Raw genomic sequence first — 23,579 nt, 5'->3', positions numbered from 1 at the left:
AATATCTGGAGAGAGTACCTGATCGAAGTTAAAATGAATTCACTCTTGCAGCAGTATACATATTGAGCTTAAAAATAGCTTTTCCAAGCTCAATATAAGTATTATTGGATGTGCTTCTGTGCTTCCATGATCATAAAAAATAAAATAAAAAACTTTACTAAAACATATAATATGTGCAAGTGGATTATGTACACTACAAAGTTCATATTTCCAATGAGCACAAATATCTCTTTTTTATATATAATTATTTTATAAGGATTCCTGAGAAGCAGGTAAATGCAATAATCTCTGCAGTGTATTTTTGTGCAGTCTGCTGCACTCAGAGCCACTCCAGTCCTGTACTCCATTGGTGTGCCTTTAAATGTGTTACTATATATAGATACTGTGTTAGTCACAGATGCACCTCCCCCCTTTTCCAGAGCCGACTATAAAGGAGTCAAGCAGTCTGTGGCCTCGAGCTAATTTCCACACACATCAGTCAGACAGGTAAACCTCAGTACCAGCCCTGTGGGCATATGTACTGTGTAAGACAATCACGTGTGAAAATAACAGCTAGAACGGCACAATGATGTACATTATCTCATCACTCAAATGACTATCATCGCCAGCTGATGGAAATTTGTACATGTAGGTTGATGTGAAGGGAAAAATTGCAGGGATCCATCTGCCTTCCCCCTCAGAAGGGAGAGCTGGCTAGGCTGTTTCCTGTCTGGAGGATGCATACGTGTTAGTCATCAAGCAACAAGCAAGATATATATTTGGCTCAAGGTGTGGTATTAGTTGCTGTTTTGAGGAATAAATCAATCTCAGCTCCACTGCATGATAGATGATGTTTTTTGGCATCTTCTCTGAGGACTATGTTTCCATATACTATACTAGTGTGAGTTAAATTGTTATGACTGCACTAACAAAAAAAAGTAACATTTTGTTACCGTTGTTTTTTTTTTTTTTTTTTTTTTTTTTTTTTTTTACATGGCAAAAAGTTGCATTACTCTCTTAAGCTCAACCTGAATTGCACTGCTTTACACCAGAGCAACATCACCAGAATAATAATCTGGTGTTTTTAATATTTTCTTATTTAGTGTAAATATATGTCTCAAGTTATTTGTTTTAATTCAATTGATATAATTAATTCAGAATTTGTTTATTCATGTGCCAGAAAAATATGTCCGTTTAAATAAATATTTAAAACATTATATCAAAGGACAGTTACAGTATTTCTTTATATTTTGTCACTGTAAAACATACACTCTCAGTAATTTCTGTGAATTTGAACTGAAAATGAATGAATGAATAAATAAATAAAACAAATGAACAAATAAATGAATGAATTAATAGTGAACACACAAACACTTACATTTTTAAACATATTTAAAAAAAAAAATGTAAACATTTTAAAATAATAAGCACACTATTACCCTAATCTGGATCTCCAGAAATAAGAGAATGTGGCAATTTGAATCATCATCAGAACATCTCAGAGGCTCAATCTGCTGCTGATGTTGACTTGGCACAGGGCGCTAATAATAGCCCTGGCCAAAAAGATTACATCACCAGCAGAGCGTGAGAGAGGAGTCACGTCAACCAGACGGTCCGAATCTTCAATGTGTCATTCATAACACCATCCCGGTTCTCAATTGCCCTTTTTCTTTTATTTTCTCCCCCCACTTCCTATCCCACCCCCTCCTCTAACAGCTACCGGTCTGAACTAGCTGGTTCCAGACTCAGCAGCATCGTGGGTGTTTCCTCAGCCACTTTTGTTCAGTGGAAGCCAAAGGCACAAATTTCTCACAAACATTCATCTCTGCTTTAATTTCTTCTTTCTGCCTTCCTTCTCATCTGGCAATATCCCTCGTTGCTCATGACAGGGCTTTCCCCAAACTGTCAGGTCTGATGGGATTTCTTTTATTTTTTCCACAGACTTTCATCAACCAAAGTGGTTGCGGATGAGTGCCTCAGGCACACACTACGTGAATATGGGACTCCTAAAGAAAAGGTGAAATAGCTGTGGGACGTGATTAGTGGGTCAGTGTGGGAAGGCAGCACCTGCGTGTGACTCATGAAAAAATACTGATGTGCGGGCGGCTGTTCATAAGGAAGTCTTTATCTTCTATATCCTTCTAAATTCATTTTCGCAATCTGGTTTCAGAAGGAAACTTGTCAAGAGCTTGGAAAAGAAAAAGTTGTTTATGTGAGATGATGAAAAATCCTTTTAAATGTTTAATTATTTCTGCAGTTTTAGATCTCAGATCCCTATTGAACCTAAAAAAAGAGCTATAAATGATAAAACAAAATATTCTCAGTGTAGTTCAAATATTCTAATTACGAAAGTTAAGCTAATTAAACATTTGTGTTAATTGAAAAAGACAACTAATGTCAAATGATCTTAAGCAATCACAACATGTATACGTTCTCACAATTAACATTTGGTCCAGTTTCTCCAGTGCTCATGTTTATGCAGGTTATTTTGTTATGAAACATATAACTCCCACTAGATGTTTGACTTACAAACACTCTTTCAGTGCTCAGACTAACAAATACACACATACACACTGACCATTGACGTTCAGTGGGACATTATTGCACCCTTGGCTGTAGTCCGGATGACCTGGCCCCTTTTTTCTTTTGTTCATGATTACATTTCAACCCCTTATGCAAGCTTGCTTTCAGCAGGGACTTGGAAGTCTATTGTTTTTTGATGACATACGCAGTCAGTTTTTTTTAATCGAAGCATGGCATAAAAACAAATTTGAATTTGCACTGCACTGCTACTATGACAAACAGAAGACACATTTACAGAGTGTGACACTGTTAATACTTCACAACACATGTATATAACAATACAGTAACGGAGAATATGGTTACATTACTGTTGAAAAGTTTGGGGTTGTTAAGATTTTTGTAATGCTTTTTAAAATAGTTTACTTATGGACACCCAGGCTGCATTTATTTGATCAAAAACACAGTAAAAATATTATTACAATTTTAAATAACTGTTTTCTGTTTTAATATATTTTATGAGGTAATTCATTCCTGTGATGGCAAAGCTGAATTTTTAGCAGCCATTACTCCAGTCTTTAGAGTCTGATTTTTGTGGAAACTCTGCTTATCCCCCCCGTTCCTGTTTGAAACAGGAATCTTTTCTAACATTACAAATGTGTAATTTTTCATCAAATTATTTCATCCTTGCTGAAAAAAGTATTAATTTCTGTAAAAATATATCTTTGAACGACCCAAGGCACACTTTGTAAACATCATTGCATTGTATAACAAAATATCAAACCAAGTGGAGTTTATTTTAAAGACAGCACAAGCACACATTTCACTTTTTTAATGGTCTTAATAATAATACATATACCCCCAGTTTCAAAGTCAAGGGTTGAGCCTAGTCCCAGACTAAAATGCAAGTCTGCGCTGTTTTAACTGAAAGAAACTTGCACTGACTGATCTTAAAATATGTCAGTTTCATTGTCTTTGCATGCCTTAGATGTTGTAGATGTTGATCTAAGGCATGTTTATAAACTCTACTTAAATGTCCTAATTGAAGTATGGCCTAATCCTGGCTTAACATAAACCCTGTCTATGAAACCAGGCATTATATAATTAATTTGATAAACTATGGTAAATGGACTGCATTTATATAGCACTTTCAACAGACCCATGGCCATCCAAAGCGCTTTACAAGTTGCCTCACATTCACCCATTCACTACCTCATTCATACACCGACGGCAGTGGTGTCAGCCATGCAAGTGTGAACACTGGTGTGAACTTTACACTTAAAATGATCTTTGTACCAGGTGGTTAAAAGTCACAGAAAAGCTCTAGCATAATTGACATAGTTCACAGATGCTATTTGGTTTGATATTTTGTATTTAATGCAATGAATTTCAAACTTTTTTAAAGGAGACTTACAAGGCCTAACAACTTTCAGCTCCACTGTAAATTTAATAAAGACATGCCACGAAGAAATAATAATATAACACTGAAAGGTTACTAAAGACCTACATGTTTAAATTACTTTGAAAAGTGGTGACAGCAACTTCAATCATCCTCTTAAAGCCAGCTTTAGCTGAATAACATAGCAGCAGTGACTTCAAAGCCTACTTTATCATTCTTAGTGAAATCTCCTTGAAGTGTCTGAGCATGATAAAAGCAAACAAGCTTTAGTCCTTCACTTCTAAACTTATAGACACTGTGTTGCTGTTGTCACAAAAATCTCCTAGCTACCTGATAATGTTACTGCTCTCCTCCTCAAAACAACACATGCTGTCGTTCATCTCATGCCAGACTGAAGTAAACAGAAGAGCTGCCCTCAGTGTTGGCTATCATGCTGACACGTTTCGGGTCAAAGCGGACATGCCATCCAGCCAAAATAAAAGTGACCATGGGAACACAGTCATAAACAGACCTTCAGAATAACAATAATGGCACAAAAAATGAAAATGAAAAAAAAAAGTCATTCAGTATATTCAGTACTGTTTATGCGACCCCAATCCTCTAAAATAACTTTTATTGAAGAATAATGATTGACGCATCATTAACAAAAGATTAATTGAGGAGCACTTAATTTTTTAATGGTTATATAACTTACCTTGAGACAAACAGTGACTTAACAAGCAGAGAAACACAGCACACACACACACACACACACACACACACACACACACACACACACACACACACACACACACACACACACACACACACACACACACACACACACACACACACACACACACACTTCAAAATATTATAGCTCATGAGAATCTCACTTTGAGATGCCCTTCAGGTTTATCAGGTTTATATATACTGTATTATCCAAAGCGACTTACAAATGAGGACAATGGAAGCAATCAAAATCAACAAAAGAGCAATGATATGCAAATGTTATAACAAGTCTCAGTCAGCTTAATGCAGTACACGTAGCAAGGTTTTTTTTTATAATTATATAATAAATCAAAAGAAAACAGATAGAATAGAAAGAATAGAGCAAGCTAGTGTTAGAAGCATTTTTTGATTTTGTTAATTGTATAATAAATAAAAAGGAAACAAACAGAATACAAAAAGATTAGAAAAGCTAGTGTATTTTTTAAAGAAAACAAGCAGTAAATGAATAGAGTGCAAGTCTAAAAGGGACAATTTAAAAAAAAAAAAATTTTTAAGAATATAATTAGATTAGAGAGTGCTAGAGTTAGAGGGTCAAAAAAAGATGGAAGAGATGTGTTCTTAGCCGATTCTTGAAGATGGCTAAGGAGGAGGTTCCACCAGGAGGGAACATTTAATTTAAAAGTCAGTGAAAGTGATTTTGTGCCTCTTTGGGATGGCACAATAAAGTGACATTCACTTGCAGAACACAAGCTTCTAGAGGGCACATACTTTAAGTCTGAAGTAATGACTTTAGGTAAAGGGGTGCAGAGCCAGTGGTGGTTTTGTAGGCAAACATTAATGCCTTGAATTTTATGCGAGCAGCTACTGTTAGCACAGTGCAAATTGATAAACAGAGGTGTGACGTGCATTCTTTTTGGCTCATTAAAAATTAATCTTGCTGCCGCATTCTGGATTAATTGTAAAGGTTTGATAGAACTGGCTGGAAGATCTGCCAAGAGAGCATTGCAAAAATGCTATGAAAAAAAGGGCCCGATCTTCTTGATTTTGAATAAAGCAAATCTGCAGGACTGGACAGTTTTAGCAATGTGTTCTGAGAAAGTCAGCCGATCATCAATCATAACTCCAAGGTTTCTGGCTGTTTTTGAAGGAGTTATGGTTGATGTGCCTAACTGGATGGTGAAATTGTGATGAAACGATGGGTTTGATGGAACCACAAGCAGTTCTGTATTGGGAAAGCTAGAGTTGAAGGTGATGGTCCTTCATCCAGCAAGAAATGTCTGTTAGACAAGCTGAGATGCAAGCAGCTATCGTCTGATCATCAGGATGGAATGAAAGGTTGAGTTGAGTGTCATCAGCATAGCAGTGATATGAAAAGCCATGTTTCTGAATGACAAAACCTAGTAATACCATGTAGACAGTGAAGAGAAGTGGTCCAAGAACTGAGCCCTGATGCACCCCAGTAGTTAGATGTTGCGACTTGGACACCTCACCTCTCCAAGACACCTTGAAGAACCTATCCGATAGCAGAAGCACTTCAGCAATGTTTACACTCTTTTCTTCGGAAGTCAGTCGATAGTTCCGCCTTATTGATGACCTCATGCGCATCATTAAAGACGCCACGCGATGAATGGTCAGGAAGCAATGTGTAGTCTGACATGTTTCTTGTCCATGACACGACAAGATTTTAAGAGTCAAAATCATTTAATCTGACACAGTGACTATCGTGACCAACAAAAATATTGTGTAGTCTGAACCCAGCATTAGGGCTTCAACAACTGAGAGCAAGGCAGTCTCGGCTGAATGTCCACTTCTGAAACCAGACTTGTTGCTGTCAAGGAGGTTGTTCTGTGTGAGAAAGCCAGAGACTTGGTTGAACACAGCTCATTCAAGTGTTTTTTGCAATGAAAGGAAGAAGGAAAACTGGTCTATAAAAGACATGGGTTAAGGATGGGTTTTCGTAAGTAGTGGGGTTATACGAGCCCATCTAAATGCTGAGGGAAAAACACCAGTGTGAAGGGATGTGTTAATGATGTGATTGAGTGCAGGTACATCTGCAGGAGAAATGGCTTGAAGAATATGGAATAGGGTAGTAGGATGATTAGAAAGAATGAGTTTAGAGACTTCTGCCTCAGAGAGTGAAGAGAAAGATATAAACGAGTGCATGCTTGCTGGTAAGATGTGCTTGACAGATTGTGGTATGGAAAATGGTGCACTGATGGTCCTAATTTTGTTAATGAAGAATTTGGCAAAGTCATACAGTATATATCTATATCTATCTATCTATCTATCTATATCTATATCTATATATATATATATATATATATATATATATATATATATATATATATATATATATATATATATATATATATATATGAAAATCATAGTCTACCTTCATACTGATCACAGTACAGTACTGCTTGGTGTCAAAGCTGGATTTGCAGCTCTGTGCCATCACAATATCATCTGGTGCTCAACGACTGGAGGCCCTTCATCATATCATAACAACTTTACAGTTTGCTTTGTGTGGTTGTTTTTCCAGCTTTTGCTTGCACATATCCTAATTAATTTACATTTATGTGAAAAGGGGAACTCTTAATACATATTTACTTGCATTTCTATTAGATTACACATATGGTACATGACCCCAGGGTTAAGTAGGGGGAATTTATTACCATGTTTTCTTTTACCATGCAGTAGATCACTTTGGTTTGCGAATGGAGCTACAGTGACCCCTACAGCCACAATGCAACAACACAGCTTCTAGGAAGACCAGTGGTTTACAGTTCCTACATTGATAACTAAGAGTAAAAATTCATATTTAGACAGTTTATCATAAGGATAATGAGTGGTGACAGTTTGCTTTGGCCACATCCCCATGCAGACTGCACACAGTCATGCAGTCAAAGAGCACTAACAATAGAATAGAAAGAATAGAGCAAGCTAGTGTTAGAAGCATTTTTTGATTTAGTTAATTGTATAATAAATAAAAAGGAAACAAACAGAATACAAAAAGATTAGAAAAGCTAGTGTATTTTTTAAAGAAAACAAGCAGTAAATGAATAGAGTGCAAGTCTAAAAGGGACAATTTTTAAAAAAAAAATTTTTTAAGAATATAATTAGATTAGAGAGTGCTAGAGTTAGAGGGTCAAAAAAAGATGGAAGAGATGTGTTCTTAGTCGATTCTTGAAGATGGCTAAGGAGGAGGTTGCACCAGGAGGGAACATTTAATTTAAAAGTCAGTGAAAGTGATTTTGTGCCTCTTTGGGATGGCACAATAAAGTGACATTCACTTCCAGAACACAAGCTTCTAGAGGGCACATACTTTAAGTCTGAAGTAATGACTTTAGGTAAAGGGGTGCAGAGCCAGTGGTGGTTTTGTAGGCAAACATTAATGCCTTGAAATTTATGCGAGCAGCTACTGGTAGCCAGTGCAAATTGATAAACAGAGGTGTGACGTGCATTCTTTTTGGCTCATTAAAAATTAATCTTGCTGCCGCATTCTGGATTAATTGTAAATGTTTGATAGAACTGGCTGGAAGATCTGCCAAGAGAGCATTGCAAAAATGCTATGAAAAAAAGGGCCCGATCTTCTTGATTTTGAATAAAGCAAATCTGCAGGACTGGACAGTTTTAGCAATGTGTTCTGACCCACAGTTCTGAGCTACAGTGACCCCTACAGCCACAATGCAACAACACAGCTTCTAGGAAGACCAGTGGTTTACAGTTCCTACATTGATAACTAAGAGTAAAAATTCATATTTAGACAGTTTATCATAAGGATAATGAGTGGTGACAGTTTGCTTTGGCCACATCCCCATGCAGACTGCACACAGTCATGCAGTCAAAGAGCACTAACAAAAGAACCTAAAATAGGCGTTAAGTTTAATGAAATGGCTGTTGATGGTTTCCTTCCTCACTTATCTGACAGCACATCCAGAAGCTTCTTGGAAATCTGATAGAAGCCTGGTCCCTCTATCTATTCTGGAACATGCACAATGGCCTTTGGCTGTTTCTTTCGGTGCTCTGGGCTCTGTCCTTGTATTGTGTACACATGTTTTACTGTGTGGAAATGCAAAACTAGACCAGTCAACTTCCAGTTTGGATGTAGCACATCATATGTGTCGATCCCTACAAGGCTTAACAAGTCATTCTCAAACTGAGCTTCTAAATCAATACCTAGAAAGCAATACAGTGCATTTTCACATGGGCACGAGTGACTGGATGTGCCAGCTCTCACCTTCATTCTTTAAGTCAATAAACAAACAAAAAGGCAGCTCATCAAGTGAAGCGTTGCCCTGTCTCACCCTCCAAAGTTCAGGCCAAATAAACTACGTGCTTCACAGGTATCTAAAAATAGAGCAAGCAGGCTCCCCAAGTCCAGAGGTTATCCAGGAATCGTGCTGACAGACCTTGTGCTGATAGGACTGTCCTGGTCAGCTGCCAAATCTAAACTGCATTAAGTTTGATGGGCAGGACTTAAACGCTAACAAAGAAGTGGAGCATATGGCCAATAAATAAAGCTGCTAGGAAAGAAAATGCAAATTAGCCACTGTAAGTACAAAACTGGCAGTTTTTGCGCGGCTACTGTACAGTTTTCAAAAGCCTTTTTCAAGAAACGTCAAGTGTCACCTCTGTTTCTCTGAGCAAACGCACAACATTAGGGTCAAATGTAGTTCAATGTAAACATGTAAACATGGACAAAGCTGAGCTACAGTTGTATAAACTAAGGTCTGTTAGTCTGATTTTGACAGGTAGAATTCCAGACAGACTAAAGCGTTTACATGCTATTTTTAAAAGCCATATTATTGCTTTTGTTTAACTGGAATCAAACTTTTAAAGTGTATTTAAATAAATAAAAAGTGTTATGCAGCCACAATGATAATAAACAGTAATATATATTTTTTGTGCTCACATAAGAGCGTGACACTTTTAAGGTCCTGCAATGATGCCGATTTATGTAAGAGTTTCTTTAAAGGGGTCATATGATGCGATTTAAATTTTTCTTTTTCTTTGGAGTGTTACAAGCTCTTGGTGCATAAAGAAGATCTGCAAAGTTGCAAAGACTAAAGTCTCAAATGCAAAGAGATATTCTTTATAAAGGTTAAGAGTCAGCCACACCCCCCTAAAACGGCTCGTTCTAACACGCCCCCAAATCTCTACATCACTATGTGGGAAGATTTGCATGATGCCGCCAAAATGTTCATGCAGAGAAAGAAGGCGTAACTTTTATTCTCTCTGTTGTCGCCGCTGCCATGTCGTGGAGACACTGTGTTTCGTTGAAGTGAAACTTTGTTTGACCTTCCAAAAGAGGACAGGACTAGAAATCAGTGGTTAAGTTGTATTTCAACAGTGTTCCAGAACAGTCCAACCCAAATATTCAGATGTGTGCTGTGCATTTTATGGAGGATGAGGACTGTTTCCTGAATCAGTAGCCTGCAATGCGTCTGTGGCACAACGGCTGTTTCTATAAAGTTGGGCAGTTCAAACTTTGCAAGGACAGTCTGGCGCTTCTGACTCACAGCCTGTAAGTACGTATTTTATATTTAAATAATTTGCCAAAGATGATTCAAACGTGAGTTTTGAGCAGTAGAGTAGGCTTGTTGTTTGTTGTTTCTCAGATCACAAATGCAGACATGGTTTTATGTTTACGCAGCGCGATATGCAACGCAACGCATAAAAAGGCACTATAAGTCATTATAATCAGTAATCATGTCCCCACTGGATGCAACAAATGCCTCGTTTGTAATAGGTTTTATTGGTTTTGTATCGTCTAGTGATGTCCGGATCGCGAACAAGTCTTTCTATTTAACCGGATCTTAGTGAACCGGTCGAACCAGTTCACCAAATCTAACTGAATCGTTTAAAACGGTTTGCGTCTCTAGTACGCACTAATCCACAAATTACTTAAGCTATTCAGTTTATAAACGTGCCTTACACTCCCCCTGACATGAAATAAACCAATATCCCGAGTTATTCAGTTGCTCCTAATAGTACATTGACTAAACTGCTAAGAGAGAACTGATGATGGGATGTGCACGAGCAGAACAGCTGGACTGAGTCTCGTCCTGCTGGAAGACGGCATAGTATGGTAAGGGGTGTAACATTTCCGTCACAAGCTTGAGGTATTCGGCCAATCACAAGGCACTGGATAGCTGGCGAATCAGAGCACAGCTCGCTTATGAGTTTTGTAAAAATCAACGTGTTTCAGAAAGGCAGGGCATAGAGGAGAAACAATAATGTTTTTTGAACATTAAACCACATAAACACATTGCATTACACCAAATACACCAAATAATGTTCTTTTTAGCAGCATCATATGACCCCTTTAAAAACAAACCAAGTAAAATAGAAATACCACAGTACATTAATAGTATCAGACTATAACATGCAATAACATGGCTCTTCGATGTAACCTGTTAATAAATGACTGATATGTACCTTTATTCTTTTATTTTATTTTTGAAAATATAATTTGTTATTTGTGGACCGAAAAGGCTACATTAGTGTGCTGTCTATATGAATGCTGTTTAGAACTGTGCTAAAGGTCAGTCCAACTCTCTGCCTCTGTTTACAGTGCTTTTTTTTGGTAGGAAATAAGTGTTCAAGGCCTGCTGTGGGTCATTTGGGGTCATCACTGGGTAGCTAAACCCAGTGCTAGGAAAAAGAAAAGAACCATTGGCCGAAGTTTCCAGAAGGACATAGTCTAAGCACACACACTAATCAAACTACATACCAGATGATGACATCTCAAAACATGCAGTATTTGCTCTCAAACATCTCAAGTAAAAACAATATGGAAAGCAAACACAAGAGCATACACTACAAGAGCAAAACTGTGTTCGTGTTAAGATCACCATTAAAACCAAATTACAACTCACACAGGCACCATCAATAGTCGAAAATAACTAGGTCTGCAGGTCTTGAAGGAAACAGCAGTGCTGGCAAGGCAACAAAATAATGGTGTTAAAGTTTTAGCTAAAATTAGTTTTTAGCTGCATAAATACAATACCAATGAAATTAACAGAAAGTATTAACAAGTCTACACAGCAGTGGTTTGTACTGAATTAACTGTAGAGGTATGTGGAGACGAAGCTACAGTGCATGTAGTCTAAAACGCTATTACAGCTGCTTAAAGCATGAGGAATACATTGTGTTTTTTATCCAAAGTGCCTTATAGTACACTCATTAAAGGAACAGTTTCAATGTAGAAACCTTAAATGTGCATTTCAAAGAGACACACTATAACAGTTAATGGGTCATTCTTTGTCCTTTTATGTAGCAGCCCCTTTTATGCACTCTACCATTCAAATGTTTGGGATTTGTAATGTGTGTGTGTGTGTGTGTGTGTTGTAATGTGTTTAATCACAAACACAGTAAAAACAGTAATACTGTAAAATATTGCTACAATTTTAAAATAAACATTTTCTATTTTAATATCATTTAAAATGTCATTTATTCATGTGATGGTGAAGCTGAATTTACTGCTGAAACTTGATATTAGCTTTAAAAACTATTTTGCTGCTTAATATTTGAATGGAAACCATGATACCCCCCCCCAATTATTTTATGACTAGAAAGTTCAAAAGAACAGCATTCAATTGAAATATTTTTTTAACATTATAAAGGTGACCCCAAACTTTTTAACAGTATCAGTACGATTGCTATAACGATTTTATAAAACATATAATGATTTTATAAAACAGTCCAGTAAACAAGCAGCTAATATTGACTTGATTGATTTTAGTCACAAGTTGCTGTTTTTGCTGTATTTCATCAACAAAGATAGTAGGGCTGCCCCATAATAGCCGACTAACTGTTAGTTGACGAGAAGAGGCTTGGTCAATCAAAATTTTGATAGTCGCTTAGTTGCAGGGGAAAACAAAGTCATGTTACCATTACAGACAGATTATTAACAACTGTTCATTTCATTCATTGACCTCAAATGTGGCTTATCATCTGAAACATGTAAGTAGTCGCATCATTACATGGCCACTCGATGTAATGTTAACCTAGAAAAATGTGCTCTATTTAAGTGTTTGTGCAGAGTGTGGAAGTAGCGAGTTCACTGCATGACAGTGGAACTTAAAATACTCCGTCATTTTTGGTCATACAGATATGAGTAATACATCTTTTGAATCTGTAAAAGCTCTATTTTCATTTGTAAAATAATGGAAGCAAACATGGTGCGCTTTCTGCCGTCTCTCTGTCGGTGAACTTGAGTAAGTCAGTGTTTGCCTCAAAACATGAAAAATAAATCTTTAAAAATCGAAAGGTCTACTTTTAAATGAACCAATTCAAATGGAAATCAAATATTTTCAGCTTATGTAATCCATATGAAACATGCATGCCCCCCGGCGTGGAGATGACGAATCAGTGTGATTGATTTCGTTACTGCAGCCGAAAATACAGAAAACACTAGTTTATCAATGAAATATTATAATGTTAAGGCAGACTTCTTGCTGTTCTTCCTAGAAGCATTCATAATAATTACTTCTGCGTTGCACTGTGGCAAGCTTTATGTGTGCAATTGGGCTCTGATAGGCTATAGGCAATTAAAAGCACATTATTATGAAACATATGGTTTATTATTTTAAATGTGCGATTAGTCGACTAATCGCCTAAAAAGAATGACTATTAGTCATTCAGAAAAATATTTAGTTGAGGGCAGCTGTAGAAAATACTTGTAAATAAAGCCTGTTTTGCATCTCTGAGCAACATGATTGTCTTTAGTTACAGAATCAATCAGCTGCATAAAAGAATCCGAGTCTAAAATGACTCAATTCAGTGATTTGTTGCCAACTACTGGCAATTTTAGGTTTGTATATAAAGTTTTTTTTATTTTTTGAGTCAGCTGTCCACGGCGGTCCTAAACCTGCCAAAATACCAACACAATAATGTGCTCAGCAAAATTTTGTCTAATTACCTTTATCATTAAATTTCCAGAAAATATCAAGATATCATTTTTTTGTCATTATCACCCCCCCCTGACTTTTCCGAGTGGTTTTAAGTATGTTTCTATAAGGTTGTCAGGGTGTTCTTGTTTTCCACAAGTCTCAGTGACATTGGGCCCTTGGATGTGATTTTTCACCTGTTTTATAATTGCACAGGTAATGACTAATTGTCATTGGTAAGTCTGATTGTGCAGAAATGCTCACATTTTATATTTGGATCATCATTCATATCCATAACACAAATGGCATAGGATGTAATAATATGCACCAAAGTTTAGTAGTAATTACCCAGCAGGCATGTGTCTCTGCAGAAAATGAAATGCTGCCAATCCAATTTGCTGCCAATCCAATTTGCGCATCCAATTTGCCATGTTCTCCTCGAGTCAGAGTATAGACCTCAATCCAGTTTGAGGCAGAATTTGTGAAAGGAGCGCTGTTGATCTGAATAAGCATGTCCTTCCTTGTCATTCAAATAAACAGACATGGGTACAATTTAATTAGGGGGGAGAACTCTAGTCTCTTGAACACCTCCTTTTGCCTTCTTTTGTAATCTGTTTGCACCATGGGAGCATCAAACTGTTTAGATTAACTAAGCAGTGCAAGTATGTATGTGTGTATTTATAATTCTGTGTGTATTTCAGTGTTTGTAAGAAGCAGCAAACACACACACCTAAAACACTACAGGAAGAGGGCAGAGGGGAGTTTTGAGAGGTCCAGAAATTTGCTTCCTTTAGCTCGACTTTCTCACAGGCATTGTTGTGCTCTCCCAGACTTTTTGACGTCAGTCAGACCATAAGCATCACTTTCCTGCTTATTGATTTACATTCCCTGTCTCAAATGCAGCTCCCACCACCAGCTGAGAGTAAACACTTGAAGACTTAAAACATTACCAAAACTCACTGTATTCATTAAGATGCTTATTATTATTCGCATCCAGTCTCCATTCCCAGCCCAGGGCTCCAAACAAAAAATTCGAGTAAGGAGCCATTGGCTCCTATAAGAAAAAAACTTAGGAGCCAAATAATTTTTTTAGGTGCCACAGAATAAACGTGTTTTATTTATTTTACGATTATTATTATTTATTTATTTACATTTCAATCATACTGTCATGTGCTTATGTCTCATCTTTTCTTGACTTTATCAGCATTTTAATCCATCTTGTAGATGACCTGGGAACTAAGGTTCACTTAAAGTGGGAACTAAATGTCTTTTCCAGCTTGAAATCTACAGTCACAAAGAATTGTTCATTACACAGAATCTGTACCAGTATCATGGGGCATAAGCATCACTTGGCCACTGAGTGTAGCTTGGGCTCCTCCTACAATAGCCTACCTTTTGATGTTAATTCACGTTCACTATGTACTATATTAGAAAAGAGAAAGATTAAATGGGTTCACTTGCCCTTGAACTGAGGCGCTAAAGGGACCGCGCCTGCTGCATTAAGGAGCGCCAAAACTGTATTGTTTGAATTTCGTTATGAATTCGGAATAATTTTAAAGCTGGTACTTTTTAAAAGTTACAAAGCACAGAGCTGCTTTGCGATTACTGGACGGCAGTTGCACTTCAAATAATGAAGTTCACGCATTAAAAGAACACAGACCAAGATCTTGTTTAGAAGAAGCCATATTAGTAATTATTATAAATGAGAATTGTTAACGATATTGCCAATATTCAGACAGCTGACAGCTTTACCTGTTCTAGTTTGTTCAAGTTGTGCACGAAATAGACGCTGTATTTTCTGCACTTTCCCTTCTTACGTCTCCGTCATTTCTCTCTCTCTGCACAGCGGAGCTGCGTTTATCAGACTGTGTGCGTCAGCACTGATGTGCGGCAGAGAAGAGGACTGTTTGAAACTCTCTTTTTCCACTAAAACTTTAATGCGCATCATCTCAGTTTAATACGTGAACATAACAAAAGATTTGATCGCAAAACAATTAGGAAAAAAAGGCATTACATTTAAGTTATATAAGTTATAACATGTAAATATATACCCAGATAGCAATAACACTTGGGCTGATTCTGGCTGAAATGCGTCTCTGTCGGTTCAGTCTCGGCATCGGTGAGAAGATAATGGGCCAGAGGCGCGCCGACTCTACAAAACACTTCTGGCTGACAGACGGCTTTTCCCCTATGGGCCGATCTCGGCTGAAAGCTGTTGTACACGCGGCAGGTCCACACTCGGTGTAGTTGTGTTCATCCGCCTGAGAAAACTTTTTTAGCGGTTAAATCCTGAGGAGCTTTCGGCGGGTAGTCGCCAGTGGCGACCTCAGCAAAAACGTCAGTCGCAAATTAATATTTATGGTCGCAAATGCCACTGTTTTAGTCGCAGTTTGGAGCCCTGCAGCCCCATGATGATTATAAACAGCAGATACCGTGTAACTAGGATTGGGAATCGAAAATCGGTTCGGATTCCAGAATCGGATACTTATTGTCAAATTAAAATTTCGATTCCACCTATCGATACCTATGCATTTTTTTTCTTTATCTGTGAGGACCAGACCTAGCAATCTGCCAGGACCATGCTCACTAATCTAAGCGCTCCAAAGTTTGGCTACATTTGCCATCAGAAGCCAAAAAAGCTAAGGGTAATATCTGTGATACTGTAGCTAAACATGTTGCAAGAGAGGTGTCACCACCAACATAACAAAGCACTTTAATTCAATAGATCGTTAAAGATCTCAAACATGATTCAAACACCAATGTGATTCTATTTCTAAACTACAATAATTAGTCTTTTTCATTCCTCAAACTCTGACGTGTACAATCAATGTTGTGATCACTTGGTTCATCCGTTCAGCATACGATCACACCAGTGTGATTGAACATTTAAATCTGCGTTCGTGCTGCCATTGACCTAAAGAGACCAGCTGTCATGAATGAAACAGCTTCACAGTCTTTTCAGCCACACAGTATCATTATTTCTGTGACAAATATTCAGATCACAGAAGTACTGGGATAAAAGTTTATAGTTCAGATATAAACTGTGTGTACAATGTGTATGGTAGCGATTAAAATAGAGTATCACATTTTGAAAGTAAATTGACACTTCAAATGAAGATTTGTAGATTACATTGTTATGCCAGTAGGTGGCGAAAAGGGACTGTTAAAATGTATTTGACTTTGAATCATACAAGAGATTCATTCAAGAATGCTGATTCATCCAGTAATGAAACAAGTACATCTTGAGTGAGTCATTTAATCATTAATTCATAAATTACATGTGATTTTGTTTAGTTGTCTAAAGTTTTTTTCTTCAGAATCATGAGAGAACCACAACTTCCATTGGTGTTCCATGGTATTCAGCTCCAATAAATGGTTTGCAAACAAGATACACAGGATAAATGTTTGATATTATTATTTAATCACATTGGAATCAAAACTGGGATTTGAAAAGAATCGGAATCTATAAGCAGATTCGGAATTGACAAAATTGCTCATACACTTCCGTTCAAAAGTTTGAGGTCAGTAAGATTTTTATTTTGTCAAAAGAAAAAGACGCAATAATCTGATTTAAAAAATGACAGTAAAGTCATTTCTAAAGTTACAAAACATGTCTGTTTCAGACTGAAATAATGGCTGCTTAATTGTTTTCCCCAAATAAATGCAGTCTTTGTGAGACACTTTGTACTATCCCCAAACTTTTGAATGCTAGTGTACAGTCGTGGCCAAAAGTTTTGAGAATTACATTAATATTAGTTTTCAAAAAGTTTGCTGCTAAACTGCTTTTAGATCTTTGTTTCAGTTGTTTCTGTGATGTACTGAAATATAATTACAAGCACTTCATACGTTTCAAAGGCTTTTATCGACAATTACATGACATTTATGCAAAGAGTATTTGCAGTGTTGGCCCTTCTTTTTCAGGACCTCTGCAATTCGACTGGGCATGCTCTCAATCAACTTCTGGGCCAAATCCTGACTGATAGCAACCCATTCTTTCATATTAACTTCTTGGAGTTTGTCAGAATAAGTGGGTTTTTGTTTGTCCACCCGCCTCTTGAGGATTGACCACAAGTTCTCAATGGGATTAAGATCTGGGGAGTTTCCAGGCCATGGACCCAAAATTTCAACATTCTGGTCCCCGAGCCACTTAGTTATCACTTTTGCCTTATGGCACGGTGCTCCATCGTGCTGGAAAATGCATTGTTCTTCACCAAACTGTTGTTGGATTGTTGGAAGAAGTTGCTGTTGGAGGGTGTTTTGGTACCATTCTTTATTCATGGCTGTGTTTTTGGGCAGAATTGTGAGTGAGCCCACTCCTTTGGATGAGAAGCAACCCCACACATGAATGGTGTCAGGATGCTTTACTGTTGGCATGACACAGGACTGATGGTAGCGATCACCTTTTCTTCTCCGGACAAGCCTTTTTCCAGATGCCCCAAACAATTGGAAAGGGGCTTCATCGGAGAATATGACTTTGCCCCAGTCCTCAGCAGTCCATTCACTATACTTTCTGCAGAAGATCAATCTGTCCCTGATGTGTGTTTTTTTTTGGAGAGAAGTGGCTTCTTTGCTGCCCTTCTTGACAACAGGCCATCTTCCAAAAGTCTTCGCCTCACTGTGCGTGCAGATGCGCTCACACCTGCCTGCTGCCATTCCTGAGCAAGCTCTGCACTGGTGGCACTCCGATCCCGCAGCTGAATCCTCTTTAGGAGACGATCCTGGCGCTTGCTGGACTTTCTTGGACGCCCTGAAGCCTTCTTTACAAGAATTGAACCTTTTTCCTTGAAGTTCTTGATGAACCTATAAATTGTTGATTTAGGTGCAGTCTTAGGAGCCACAATATCCTTGCCTGTGAAGCCATTTTTATGCAACGCAATGATGGCTGCACGAGTTTCTTTGCAGGTCCCCATGGTTAACAATGGAAGAACAATGATTTCAAGCATCACCCTCCTTTTAACATGTCAAGTCTGCCATTCTAACCCAATCAGCCTGACATAATGATCTCCAGCCTTGTGCTCGTCAACATTCTCACCTGAGTTAACAAGATGATTACTAAAATTATGATCTCAGCAGGTCCTTTAATGACAGCAATGAAATGCAGTGGAAAGGTTTTTTTGGGATTAAGTTAATTTTCATGGCAAAGAAGGACTATGCAATACATCTGATCACTCTTCATAACATTCTGGAGTATATGCAAATTGCTATTATAAAAACTTAAGCAGCAACTTTTCCAATTTCCAATATTTATGTAATTCTCAAAACTTTTGGCCACGACTGTATATGATATGCATTTGAACATTTCCTGATGTCCCATGTTTTAAACCTAATCTTAAATTAAATCTTTCAGAAATACAGCAAATATAACATGTCAAGGCACTTATAACAACAACAAAAACACAAAATATTTTCCCCATTTCTTAATTTTCAGTTGAGAAGGTGGATGCTGTGGATAAAACTATATGTCAATAAATCAATAAAACATTACGTCTTCATAGTCACTGAAATAGTACTACTCAAGAACAAAATGTCATGAGTCATGATCATTTTGTCCACCAAAACAAACTGCTCTGAAAAGATTTCCCAGGAATTTTAGGCTGCTATCATGCAGACATTAATGCATCTCCAACAATTATCTCTAGTGCAGCCTCATAACATACGTAACTCGTGACACACTCAACTTTTTCCATCTCAATCTCCAAACAAATGTGATCACAGCAAATGTCAAAAGGAAAAATGTTTGTTCCTTTTGTGGAAATAAACATCCAGAATATCACAGTAACAATTTATTTTGAGCTATGATGTATCATTATGTGCGTACAACCAGAAAATTGTTTTATTGTTCTAGCAAAGAAGGCCTTTACATGGAAGTCAGGCTGGTTATATATTTGAGACTTAAAGGGTTAGTTCACCCCAAAATGAAAATGATGTCATTAATTACTCACCCTCAAGTCGTTTCAAACCCGTAAGACCTTTGTTCATCTTCAGAACACAAATTAAGAGATTTTTGATGAAATCGGAGGGGTATCTGAACCTCCATAGACAGCAACGTAACCTAAATGTTCCTAGGTCTAGAAACAGAGTGAATACATTGACATCAGTGGCTCAACTTCAGTTTTACGATGCTACGCAAATACTTTATTTGCGCAAAGAATACAAAAATAACATAATTTACTCAACCATTCTCCTCCCCCGAGTTCCGTCTTTCGCCATTTTGGAGAGTACCAAAGAACATATTGGACGTAATCAGCATTGTTTTCATTCGGGGGGAAAGCGCACGCATGAACGTAATTTGTTTATAAGCGTTGTTTACGCTTAGGGGAAAGTGTGCATATGCATTATAATACTCTCTAAAATGGCGAAAGACATAACTCGGGGGAAAAGAATGGTTGAGTAAATTATGTTATTTTTGTGTCCTTTGTGAAAAAAATTAAAAAAGTATTCTCGTAGCATCGCAAAACTGAAGTTGAGCCACTGATGTCACATGGACTGTTTTACCGATGTATTTACTACGTTTCTGGACCTGGGAACATTTCAGTTGCATTGCTGCCTATGGAGGGTCAGATAGCTCTCCGATTTCATAAAAAATATCTTAATTTGTGTTCTGAAGATGACCAAATGTCTAACGGGTTTGGAAAGACATGAGGGTGAGTAATTAATGACATAATTTTCATTTTGGGGTGAACTAACCCTTTAATTGCATCACTCAGTACTGTAAACTAGAAACTATAGCAATCCCAGTCAAATCCCAGCGACACACAAATGACACACAGAGAAAGACATTTAGAAAGAGACTGTATGTTGCACATGATGCCGTGTACGTTAAGTGAACCTAATATCCTAACCTTCAGATAAATTAGATACTGGTGGGTCTCAATTCTCAAAGCTGAGCTGAAATGAGTGACTGATTTTGGGATACCCTGCCCTCTCTCACTTTATTCTGGGACATTCAGTTCAGACCAGAATTAAGGGGATAGGTATTTAATTCCATATGGAAAACTACATTCATTATATCTTCTGCGTTGCCTTTGTGTGCTTCCACTACACGGGTGGAAATGTGTGTTAGCATCTCCATATGTGTTTGTGTAAATCTCACACATGAGCTGCATGCATATGAATCTAAAGGCCACCTTCCTGAAAAGCTTTTTATTACTGCGGCTTCCTATCTGATTACCCTCGCTAAATGTGTGTTACTGCTGCTCATAAGAACACCCCTATCTGCATTAACATTTTGGGCCAGGTGAGCTAGTCTGGGTAAATTTCCACTAACTACAGTCTTGAGTTGTCGACCTGTCTCACCTACATGCTGTCACGCAGGTAGTCAAGAAGGCTATTAAAGAGAAAAACTAAATGCCTGAATGTATTAAATGGTTTAAGAGTGGATAACAATACATTTTCTTAGCCTGTATTTTTTTGCATCGTAGATCAAAACTTTTATAGGTGAATTCTGAAGTCAAATGTCAATCAGTGATTATAAAAACTATAGAAAGAATGTAGACTGAAATGTCGAAGAATTTCACATTTCAGAAAATAAATGTAATTTGGAAATTACATTACATAATTATTACCTTCTTACTCAAATTGTTATGGTGACAATATAATTTGCAATGAATCTCTAAAGCCGCTCGTAAAAATACTTCTGTTTTTCAAATTGAAAATAATTTTTTGATTTATTGCACAAATTATATTGTCACCATAACAATCTTCTTATTCAAATTGTTATGGTGATGATATAAATTGCAATGAATCTAAAAAATATTTTACATTTGAAAAACAGAAGCATTTTTACTAGTGGATTCAGAGGTTTGTTCCAAAACTGTATTAAACGTAAAATATATTTTGAAGAACAAAAAGTGGGAACCAAACAACACTGGAGCCACAGACTTCCAGTATCTGGAGAATAGAATAGAATAGAATAGAATAGAATAGAATAGAATAAAATAGAAATGTTATTTTATGTTCCATAGAAGACAGAAAGTTATAGAGGATGAGACTTAACAGACTTAATTTTTGTGTGAGGTACTCTAGTTTTCATCTAGAAGATGTATTGTTTAAAGTGTTTGTTTCAAGTATTTCCAACATGCTGCAAAAACCTGTCAGATGAAATATTGAAGATGTTTTTGTTGTATTTCAAAATACTCTTTAAAAGATGTTTATCAGATGTTTGTATATAAATAATGCCTTAAATAGCACACATTAATGTCCAAATGATGCACTCTTTCACAGAGATCTTAGTGATGCTCATGTGCTTACTGGGAAGTCCGGAATCAACTTTTCCAAGTCTAGAGGATATTTATTTTATAACCATTCAACATCCTTTGACAAAACATGAGCCCAGCTGTTGTCGGTACCGAACCTGTATGACGCATAACTTCTTGGGATGGCCAGACTGGAATTTTCCATTCAACACCATCGAGGTAAAGAAAAGCGAAACAATTAACGGATGACAGAATGCGACCGGGTTTTTCTGAGCCCTGTTAAACAGAGCCATGTTTGTTTTCTACTTTTTCTATAAGTGAGCAGGACCAGTGGAAAATTCCCACTCCGGTCCACAGGTATCAGACCACTGACTAAATGACCCCCCTCTTCTTTGTAGAGGGATGGGTGCACAGGGATAGTTCGGTTGTCAGGGTTTAACACACTAGCCCATTTGGATGCGTTCGCCCAAGCTGCAATGACACATTTCTTAGAAAATGTTATCTGCCCCCCGCCCCCCCCCAACCGAATCTGAATGGGTATACCCGTGTGCATTTGAAATTAAAGGCTTGCTGAAGTTCTTGGGTTTCCCAATATGCTTGGTCTGAAAAAGATACATGCAAAAAGACACCTCCAACACCTGTCCATTCACGCAAAACTAAACTGAACCTGAGTTATCTACTTTAAATCACTGTTTTCGACAGATGTGACTCTTGCAGTAGTTCCTGATACCGTCTTTGTGTATTCAGGTTACAGTACAATGTCACTGACGCATAGGCAGAAGAAAGCACTGTAATGCATCATACATTTCATGACCACCTCGACAAGTCATCCAAAGTACGCACAAAACATTTACTTCCAGCTTTTACTAAATTTAACAGAATTTAACAGATCACACTATACCTTTACTTTGCTCACCGGGAAGCCAAACATCCTCCCGGTAAACTAGGCCACATTACGCAGCAAAAAGCGTCATGTTGACGTCATAGCTGTATCACGTTTCTTTGGGGCAGCGTCCTAGATCCTGATACCGATTCCCAAGCATGGATTATAAGTGGATTTCAGCCTCACTATCACATTATCAGTTACTATACGATACTGACGTAACACACACTGGACACGTTTATTTATACATTACAGGAACAATGGGAGTACCGGTGAAAGATCAGACCATCTTAAACCAGCATGAATTTACATGCAGGTTCAGTGTTGGTGAAGCTGATTTATTAGAATAGGCATGCTGTTTGCCTTCGAAATTTAACTGGCTGACCACATTACTGGTTAAGTTAGATCTTACCTGAGTCCCCAAGCAGGCCACCATCATGTGTGTGAGGAGTTTGGCAGCGAACATTAGGAATCTAGAACACAGCACATGAGTCAAAACGGCCAAGGCAAACCCTGCGGGCGAAAGACAGATGCATGAGCAATGCATAATTGCTTGGTGGGATTTGTACCCTCACAATCATGTAGATGGTAAGGAGTTACCTGAGATACAAATGAACCCAGCAGCATAGAAGGCCTCATTGAATGAAGCCAAACTTGTGGTCTCTGCATATGCTGTGTAGACAGACAGATGCGTACAGGCGCACTCCACGAAATTCTGACTGTCCTCCACCACACGACAGAACTGACCATCAGATAGCCAGCTGGACATGAGAAATCATATCAGGATGATCATTACATGCCACGGATAATGTCAAATAAAAAATAAAACAGTTACCCTCAAGTCAAACTAAAACAAAACAAAATGTCTCTTTAAAGTTTAAAGTATGTAATTTCATACTATTTATCCAAATAAATTTTAAATAAAACATTAAAAACTAAAATTTGTCATTACTGTGTGCCGTTATTGGACAGATGCATTGTGCATCTCTTATTCATAA

At 37.6% G+C, this 23,579-nt stretch overlaps 1 protein-coding gene across 1 annotated transcript in view; it reads right to left on the bottom strand.

Moving 5' to 3' along the window:
* adgrv1 (adhesion G protein-coupled receptor V1) overlaps positions 1–23,579 on the bottom strand; it is a 139,956-nt gene that overhangs the window by 35,378 nt on the left and 80,999 nt on the right. The window contains 2 exon segments of the mRNA XM_042724629.1: positions 22,994–23,094; positions 23,182–23,342. Of these exon segments, the coding sequence (XP_042580563.1) occupies positions 22,994–23,094; positions 23,182–23,342 (262 nt within the window).

The sequence above is a fragment of the Cyprinus carpio genome, chromosome B5, assembly GCF_018340385.1.
Source record: "Cyprinus carpio isolate SPL01 chromosome B5, ASM1834038v1, whole genome shotgun sequence".
NCBI classification, from domain to species: domain Eukaryota; kingdom Metazoa; phylum Chordata; class Actinopteri; order Cypriniformes; family Cyprinidae; genus Cyprinus; species Cyprinus carpio.
The sequence above is the reverse complement of the archived record's forward strand: the minus strand, read 5'-3'. Positions and strand labels throughout refer to the sequence as shown.